Source organism: Cebus imitator, unplaced genomic scaffold (genome assembly GCF_001604975.1).
Source record: "Cebus imitator isolate Cc_AM_T3 unplaced genomic scaffold, Cebus_imitator-1.0 Scaffold489, whole genome shotgun sequence".
Lineage (NCBI taxonomy): Eukaryota > Metazoa > Chordata > Mammalia > Primates > Cebidae > Cebus > Cebus imitator.
In genome coordinates this window covers 26,710-36,636 of record NW_016107804.1, presented here as the reverse complement: position 1 = coordinate 36,636, position 9,927 = coordinate 26,710, and the positions used below count along the sequence as shown (strand labels likewise).

The 9,927-nt window shown below is 35.5% G+C and overlaps 1 protein-coding gene across 4 annotated transcripts in view; it reads left to right on the top strand.

Annotated features, from left to right (window-relative positions):
- Positions 1-9,927, top strand: part of LARS1 (leucyl-tRNA synthetase 1) — a 69,888-nt gene that overhangs the window by 50,945 nt on the left and 9,016 nt on the right. For 3 of the 4 annotated variants that reach the window (XM_017513227.2, XM_017513229.1, XM_037733005.1), the window contains 6 exons: positions 351-441; positions 1,917-2,057; positions 2,950-3,090; positions 3,275-3,385; positions 5,520-5,630; positions 8,012-8,116. In XM_017513227.2, coding sequence (XP_017368716.1) covers positions 351-441; positions 1,917-2,057; positions 2,950-3,090; positions 3,275-3,385; positions 5,520-5,630; positions 8,012-8,116 — 700 coding nt within the window. The remainder of the gene's footprint in view (positions 1-350; positions 442-1,916; positions 2,058-2,949; positions 3,091-3,274; positions 3,386-5,519; positions 5,631-8,011; positions 8,117-9,927) is intronic. The other variant, XM_017513228.1, reaches the window with a different exon arrangement.

The window sequence follows — 9,927 nt, the reverse complement described above, 5'->3', positions numbered from 1 at the left end:
AAAAAAAAAAAAAAAAAAAAAAAAAAAAAAACCCAAACCTGGCTACAGCCTTAGTTAAGCTATTTTCACATTGCATTTTGGGCTTTATAAGAATAAAGTGTCCATCAAGAAATTTTTAAACAAGCATCATTTACTATGTCATAAACAGGAGCCGTAAGCAGTGTCAGATGCAGAGAGAATAGAGAGACTGCCATAGTCTGTTTTAAGGAATGCAAAGATGGTGTGATGAGCAGTTTTAAATGATTTGAACATTGTTCTCGTTTCACTGCCTATTTGTATATGCAGCAGTTTTGTATACCTATGTATAAGTGCCTTTAAACTCAATAACCTTTTTCCCCCTTATTCACTAGTGAATTGAATGCAGGAATTATAAAAACAGATCAAAACTATGAAAAGATGATGTTTAAAGAAGCTTTGAAAACAGGATTTTTTGAGTTTCAGGTAGGCTGTTGATTCTTTTGGTAGCTATAAAACATGTGAATGTGAACGTTATGTGTTTTCCTCCTTTTATCTTCCTGCTGTAGCACAATTACTTGCCTAAAGTGTAGACTATGAAAATCCTGCCAGAAAACTAAAATTCTTCAATAAATTGTGATTTTAGCTTATTTTCTTTGGTATTTTTTCGTTGTATTCACTTAATATAAATAATTCTGCTCCTAGTTAAGCCATGAACATCAATATAAAGGAGATTAGATCTAAAATCCAGCTATACTTTCCAGGAAAGCATTTCAAAATTGATAAAAACGAAGGCAAAATTGCAATCAATTGCCATTAGTTTGAGAGCAAGTGTTTTCTGAGGTTTTCCACAAGGTGTCAGTATTTCCTCAAGTTTGGCATTTAAAGTGCTTAAAGTAAAAATGTAGCTTTACTCAATGAGCTATGTAAAAGATCACATTGAGATTTATATAACTTGGGTTTCAGAGTTGTGGTTAAATAAGGATAAATGCTGAGCATAGCAATGTGTTTTATTTATAGTCTTTTTTATATTTAATATTCTATATGCTGCTAAGAGCAGCTTTAATATACAGTTAAAAAAGTTGTTCAGCTTTTATGTCTCAGTTACAAACTGTCTGTAAAAAAATTTTTACTTTGAAAAGTATTAGTATAAAACTGCCATGTACTTTGGACAAAGATAAATACTTGCAAATTCTTAAAGTAAAACCTTTACAGTAATTTGTTAGGGATTTTTTTTTTTTTTTTTTGAGACAGAGTGTTGCTCCGTTGCCAGGCACCAGGCTAGAGTGCAGTGGCATTATCTCAGCTTACTGCAACCTCCGCCTCCTGGGTTCAAGCAATTCTCCTGCCTCAGCCTTCAGAGTGGCTGGGACTACAGGCATGCACCACCACGCTCAGCTAATTTTTGTATTTTTAGTAGAGACGGAGTTTCACCATGTTGGCCAGGATGGTCTCGATCTCTTGACCTTGTGATCCACCTGCCTCGGCCTCCCAAAGTGCTGGGATTACAGGCGTGAACCACTGCGCCTGGCCTTTGTTATGGATTTTTAAAAGACTAGAAACTTAAAAATATATCAAAACTGGCCATGCAGGGGCTCACATCTGTAATCCCAGCACTTTGAGAGGCCGAGGTGGGTGTATTACAAGGTCAGGAGATCGAGACCATCCTGGCCAACGTGGTGAAACCCTGTCTCTACTAAAAATACCAAAATTACCTGGGCATGGTGGCACATACCTATTATCCCAGCTACTTGGGAGGCTGAGGCACAAGAATCACTTGAACCCAGGAGGGGGAGATTGCAGTGAGCCGAGATCGTGCCACTGCACTCCAGCCTGGCAACAGAGTGAGACTCTGTCTCACACACACACACACAAATATTAAAACCAAGATACTGAAATTTTTAAAAAATTTTTATTTTAAAGAATGTGAGGGAAATGGTAAATAATTTCAAATTTTACAGGCTGCAAAAGATAAGTACCGTGAATTGGCTGTGGAAGGGATGCACAGAGAACTTGTGTTCTGGTTTATTGAAGTTCAGACACTTCTCCTGGCTCCATTCTGTCCACATTTGTGTGAGCACATCTGGACACTCCTGGGAAAGGTACCTTTATGCATTTAAAATGTTTTGAGTGGCTTTGATTTTGGCTTCATTAAGTAAATGTGCTAATATTGTTACTTAAGAGAGAAAGTCTGAAAGTGAGTAATTTAAGAATAGTGCTGGATTCAGCATCATAATTGTGACAGGTTAAACCAGAGCTATCTCCTATTGAGATGGATATATATGTGCCCTTATTTATATACACACAGTATATACATATTTTTAAAAGTTGAAAATATTAAGAAATATATAAACAACTGTTACGAGCTACTTATAAACAGAGATATAGGTGTATATTTGCATAAATATTCCTGTTTTATATAAAACTTCTGACATACATAGGACTTAATATTCAGAGATGTTATATTAGCATTCTTACTCTGAATATAAATTCAGTTATTTCTCTTAGGCTGACAGATAAATAGATTGGCTGGTTTAGTAACTACTTTCCAACCTTATTAGCTGGGTTCTTTTGTATTTTTAATGCATGAACAATGCAGAAATGTGCTCATGATCTATATACCAAATAGCCATACTTGAATACTGGATGTATTAACAGGATAAAAACTGAGTGTATGCATAATTTATATAATAATGATTAAATTTAGGCAAATTAGCATTACAGACTTTTCTTTGAAAGTGAGCTTATATGTGTGGATATTAATATGTTTGTACAAATGGATGCTAATTAAGAATGTAGTCAGACTTCACAGTTTGAATTCTAGGGAACATTATAGATCAGGGGCTGTGGAAGTATGCTATGTGTAGTGAAGTTTGAACTTTGAGCACACAATTACAGATGGTATCCTTGGTACGAAACTATAATCAAGAACCATAAAATAGTTATATTGTCTAATGTCATTGAAGTTTTTTTTTGTTTTTCTTTTTTTAAAAGCCCGACTCAATTATGAATGCTTCATGGCCTGTGGCAGGTCCTGTGGATGAAGTTTTAATACGCTCCTCACAGTATCTCATGGAAGTAACACATGACCTTAGACTACGACTCAAGAACTATATGATGCCAGCTAAAGGGAAGGTAAAGTTTTTTTTTTAAAGCTTATTCCTTAAAAGTTATTGGTCAGATAACACTTAACAGTAATGAAAGTTAAAAAGATTTTCATTAATGGTGAAAACAGTGGTAGTGTATATTGGGGGAGGGTTCTTCTCATTTTTGGTTTATGTAAAAGCTACTGAATGTTTTTCTTTCTTTTACCACCTAGAAGACTGACAAACAACCCCTGCAGAAGCCCTCACATTGCACCATCTATGTGGCGAAGACCTATCCACCTTGGCAACATACCGCCCTGTCTGTTCTACATAAACACTTTGAGGTGATGCTCTCAGTAGACTCCCCCCTCTGCTACCCCCAACACTGTTGTATCCTGTCTATGTTTTTAAGATGTTGGCAATGTCTGGGCAAAGAAAGATAATCAGCTTTGTTTCATTTCCTATAGGAAGAAAGCATACTTTATTACTCTTGGTGGCTCTTAAATGTATGTTGAGGAAAAGCTGCTGTTTTTCTGTCATTTCTGAAATGTTTATACAAAAATACCTTGGATCTAGTTGAATGTAATCAGAAGAAGTGGGGGTTTTCCTATGCGTAGTTGAAATGTTGAAATAGAAGGACAGCGTTTGCCTTTGGAATTTGTTGTGACTTGAGCAGTGGGAGTCATTCATTAAATGTATTTATTCATTAAATTATTTCAAACCATAACCTTGTTTATTGTTTGGAAAAAAGTGAAGCTTTGTTCTTGAGTACTTTAAATGTCGTTCGGTTTGATAATTACCTATAGAAATGCAGAGCTTGAAGACATTTTTGGCTGTGCCAGGTAATGATAATCCTGTTTAAAGGGAACTCAATAACTTGTTTTCGTTGAAGAAAAAAATCTATTTTTCTTCTACACTAAAAATGTGGAAACAAAGTATGTGTTGTGGACTTTGGCTTTTTTGCCTAGGGGTTATTGAACAGTTATTGCTAGATGCAGACCACTAAGGTGCACTTAAAAGTGAGAGATGAAATAGGAGGGATACAAAATAGGAGGGATAGTGGTCAAAACGTAAAGCAGAAACATAAAGGAAAAATTCTTAGCTTTGATTTTCTAGAGCGTTATTGAAATTTTGCTTCAATACTTTTCATAGTTAATTAAGAAATGCTAAGAAAAGCTGCTTTTACATTTGTAAAATTTGATAGAAAGAGAAGAGCAAATGTTTTTGTATTCCTTGTGAGTCTTTTTATGGAGAACTGCTTCAACCTTTGATTATGTATGATAGAAATACAAGGTGGCCTTTAGAATCAGCTTGCAGATTTTGAATTAAGGTAAATAAAAGATAAAAGCTGCTTTGGTTGGTAGACAAGTAAAACTGCCTCAGTGGAATATATATTCATACCAGCAATTTCAAGGAAGCAATGAAAGAATCCAAATAGCGTATGTAATGTCCTAGGCATTAAAAAATCCATCACCTCTGTTCTTTTTGACATTGTATTTTTACTTGGTGTTCATTGGCTAGATAATTGAAAACAATGGTATCTTTTGGCATTAGCAGCCTTCTTTTAGATTTTTGTATGTTTTCATCCATAAGAATGAAAAGAATGTTTATTTATAATCACAAAGTGTTCTTATTTGAATATAGCGTCTTTTTGGTGACATAACGCAAAGGAGTGTTTCCCACCCTTTTTCGTTTTAATCTGTTTCAGGGTAATATATTGACAAATAGAATATTTTTTTCCTATGTACTTTAGTAAAGGTTAGAATTGAAAGTAAATAGATTATTTGAAAATATGTTTGTTTTCATTTAGATTCATTACCAACCCTTGGTTTTATAATAAGGAGAAAATAAGTCACCCAAAACTTTGAAAAGACCGCTTACTTTGTTTCTCACTGTTTTGAGGGGATGATTAATATTTGTGGAAAGAATGAATTTAGATTCATTTAAAGCACACTTGGATTGTACTCATTAGTGATATGTGATAGACATTTATTTTTGAGTAGATAGAAATTATATTTTTAACAGGTCAATGGCTAGAGATTCTTTTCACAATTGTGGTAATAATTTATAAGGAAAAGTGTCCAAAAGCAGATATTATATAAACTTCTATGATAGTTCTGTAGTTTTTTATTTTAATATGACTAATGAAATGCTTTTAGAAGTTTGAAAACAAACAAGTTTTTATAAGACCATTTAGTTTCCGAACAGGAGAAATATTCAACACAAATCACTTCTTTTTCTCCTTTAAACTAAAAAGTATGTGCTGTCAATTTATAGGGAATAGGAGACTTCCTTCTGCACTGTTCATTCAACTTTCACTTCCCCATGATGCTAGGGCTGGACAGTTTTCTGCTGTTCTCTGCAGAGAGTGACAGAGGCCACCATTCTATCCCTGACAGACTATAGTCACATCTATTTTTCTGCCTTATTCCCGAGACTTTTTTTTCTACATTATTCTCCCTCTTTTCCTTTTTTTAGGCCAATAATGGAAAACTGCCTGATAACAAAGTCATTGCTAGTGAACTAGGCAGTATGCCAGAACTGAAGAAATACATGAAGAAAGTCATGCCATTTGTTGCCATGATTAAGGTAAGCTGTGGACCTTGTGCAGCTGTGACCACATGAGTAATGGTTAGATAGGACAATGGAAGCATGGGGAAAAGCCTTGAACATAGTCTCCTGCCAGAAATCTGCTAAAACAGCACTTTTCAATCAATGGTTGTGAGAAATGAGCTATCAGATTTTGGATTTACTTGTGGAATTGCTGAGTATGTGAAAAATATATATTAGGGAGGAAAAATTGGTTTAGAATTGCTGCACTGAACTATTCCCTTCATATTCTACCTTCCCTTCTTTCAAGTTTGGGAAAGAAACATATTCTTCTGGCTTACATTAGGCTTATAGTGGCTTACATTTCCTAGCCCCTGTTCCTGGAACCAGGATTTAATATTTGTATAGGTATAGCTTAACAGGGTAAACGTTGATTATAGTAGTTAGACCAGGGTTTCTCAGCATAGCTCTATTGGTATTTGGGCTAGATAGTTCTTGTGGGCACTTTCTTGTCCATTGTAGGATGTGTAACAGCATCTCTGGCTCCTACTCATTGGAAGCTGGTAAAACTCCCTTTCCTGCTAGTTATGACAATGAAAAATATCTCCAGACATTGCCAAACGTCCGCTGGGGGCGGAATCACCTTCCACTGGCCCATCATTGAGAATTATTGGGTTAGACTCTTAGTTTTCTTCATATACGTAACTGATGTATTACTGGATTTTTTGACAAAAAGAAACTGAAAGAAGGCTTATATTGCTTAAGATCTCAGGTTATGGGGCCAGAAAAATCTTGGTTGAAATTCTGTGTATCTATCACTTCTTAGTTTTGAGACCTTGTACAAATCACTTAAATTTTCTGGGCCACAGGATTTTTAATCCATAAAATGAGGATACTATAGAACCTAACTTTAGGAGTGCTGTGAGGAGTAAATAATATACCTTACGCACTTAAATAGCACCAGTCAAGAAGTAGACTCAGTAAATGTTGTTTAAAAATGCAAATTAGTATCTTCCAGCCTGCTAAGCATATCGTAGTTATTTGTGTATTGTCCTTTAATTCTTGTGTCTCCTTGGCTGCAGATGCCTCATGGAGACCAACCTCTTAATTTCTCCAATATTATAATAGATTGGTATTCTTGGAAAAACTTTTTAATTCTCTTAGACCAAAGTCATTATTTGATCCTCAGGGTATTTTAAGTTTCAGAAGTAATTTAGAGTCCTGGGTTGACCTACAGCAATCACAAGGTGTAATGTAACTGCTAGCATGCTCATAGTTCATTGGTTCCCTAATGGCTAGTGTCATTGGTCATAATGCTGAATCACTGTCAGCATGTGGATCCAACAAAATATTCCTTTGTTGGTTGCAAAGGCAATTAATTTTGATGATGTGTTTTAAAAGAATCCAGGGAAACGTATTTGAAAAGTAGTTACGTGTGTGTGTGTGTGTGTGTGTGTGTGTGTGTGTGTGTGTGTGTGTATAGATATACTGTGTGTGTGTGTATAAAATGATATTAGATTCAAGAGCTGGCTTCTTTAGGATCTCATTTAAATTAGAAAAACCAGCATCAGACTGTTTGAATAGTAATATATTTTTAAAACTATGTTGGTGATTTGCTAGGGAAATTAGTGGTTTTGCAAACTTTGAAAGGGATTAACAAACCTGGGAATAAAAAAATGACTTTTTAGTGCTTTTCATGGGAAAATGAAGCAGAACTTGCATAGTAAGTTAAAACAGTGAGTAGCAGGAATAATGTCAGGTCACTTTTCATGTAAGTATAACATGTTCTAGGCAGTTATATCTATGTGTATGTACTTGGCTCTCTAGGATTCTATTTTGCATAGCAAACATTGACTATCCAAGAAAATCAAGAATAAGAAATTATTTTTTACATGCCATAGGATTATCTGAGTGCTCATGTAGTATGACTTTCTTTTTTCTTTAAACTTTGCAGGAATATCTTTGGAGGTTTTTTGTTTGGTATTAATTCACTTTTCTCTGAAACAGCTTTAAGAAGGTGGTATCTCAGAAAATTAAAAAAAAAATTTTGGTTACCTAAAGGGATATTTTTATACATTTGGTTGATCCTGTAAAGTGAATTCTTTGGGCTTGCCTATTAAGTCAGTCTAAATAAACAATCATAAAACCATATTTATTTTATAAATCTGAAAACCTTGTGCCTTCCCATCTTTTCAGTGCTGCCATAATCTTATCATACTTTAAATGATAATTGTTTGGAGCTAGTAAATCTCATTAACAAGCAAATGTAGGTAAAGGAAATCATGAGTCTAAGGCCTCTCCTTTAACTGCTGAAATCTGAAGATTTTATCAATTGAGAGAGGTGTGATTACTTTGGAGGAAATATGTTTTCAACATATTCTTACTGTGATTTTGTTTTTCTATACCATTTTGGCTATTAGGAAAATCTGGAGAAGGTGGGGCCTCGTGTTCTGGATTTGCAATTAGAATTTGATGAAAAGGCTGTGCTTATGGAGAATATAGTCTACTTGACTAATTCCCTTGAGGTAAGAGGGCCAGGGATTGTCATAACTAGTCAACTATAGTAAACCATAATCCAGCTCTTTTATTTTATAAGAAATCTTTTTATAAACTTCATCTTCTGTGTTTAGTATCTTTGACAAATATGTCAGTCAAAAATATTTTTGGAGAAAGAAAAATGGGTGAGTATAAAAATTGCAGGAAAAAAATGATCTGTCATCTTTTTTCACCAATTCCTAATTTACATATAATTCATTATACATTAAAAAACTAACTGTATATGTCTGGATATTCTACTGCAAATTATTATTATTTTTTTGAGACAGATTCTTAGTCGCCTAGGCTGGAGTACAGTGGCATGACCTTGGCTCACTGCAACCTGTGCCTCCTGGGTTCAAGTAATTCTCTGTCTCAGCCTCCCGAGCAGCCTGGGATTACAGGTGCCTGCCACCACGCCTGGCTAAGTTTTGTATTTTTAGTAAAGATGGGGTTTTGCCATCTTGGTCAGGCTGGCTTTGAACTCTTGACCTCGTGATCCACCCGCCTCTGCCTCCCAGAGTGCTGGGATTACAGGAGTGAGCCACCGCGCCCAGCCATGAATTGTTTTTAAGAAACCTTATATTCAAATGCTTTCCAAGCCTCTCATGTCATGGAGTACTCTGAATTGCTGCCTTTTTTCCTCCTTGCTTTTTGATTTGCAGAATTGGATTAATTATAATCTCTGGTTCATGATATATTATGATTATTCCATATCTTGTCATGTTTTTTTCTCCCAATTTATAATAAAATGAACATGAATCTACTACCCAATCCAAGAACTAGAAGAGTACCAATAGCTTTTACATATCTGACTTTCTCCCCGTCCAATCTTTGTGCCCCAGTCACAACTTTAAAAATAGATTGTAAATATGCTAGCCTCAGACAACTTAGGCAAAAGGAAAAGTCATTTGCTCTAGAAACTGTTAGAGCACTCAAAAAGTGGTTCTAGGCCAGGCGCAGTGGCTCACGTCTGTAATCCCAGCACTTTGGGAGGCTTAGGTGGGTAGATCACAATGTCAAGAGATCGAGACCCCTCCTGGCCAACATGGTAAAACCCTGTCTCTACTGAAAATACAAAAATTAGCTGGGCATGGTGGGGCATGCCTGTAGTTCCAGCTACTCGGAAGGCTGAAGCAAGAGAATCGCTTGAACCCAGGCCGTAGAGATTGCAGTGAGCTGAGATCGTACCACTGTACTCCAGCCTGGTGACAGAGCGAGACTCCATCTCAAGAAAAAAAAAGAAAAGTGGCCCTAGTAATAATGAAGACACTAAAGTAAAAAAATGCAGGTTTGGAGTTTAAGTAAAATTGTTTTGTGAAATATGGAGTATAAAGTTATTTCTATTTAGCATTTTATTGTGAATGAGTTAATGAAATTAATAAACATTAAATGACATCTATTTTATGTATATCTAAATGTTCATATATATTCATGTAGGTCAAAAAACTTCTTGGATCTTTTCACTTGGACAGTATGGACACACTTCATGTTTAGGGTCATCTTATATTCAGACATATGCACTATTTTATATTTCTGAGCTTTTCTTCCATTTATGTAAGCAGAAGCCTTTTATTCTCAAATGATACATTTCTGAACTTCTGTTTGTCTTAAGTGGAACCCTCTTATGCTGATTTCCATTTTCTCTTATATGGCAGATAGATGCCAGATTTCATTATAGAAAATAATAAACATGCCGGGCGCGGTGGCTCAAGCCTGTAATCCCAGCACTTTGGGAGGCCGAGGCGGGTGGATCACGAGGTCAAGAGATCGAGACCATCCTGGTCAACATGGTGAAACC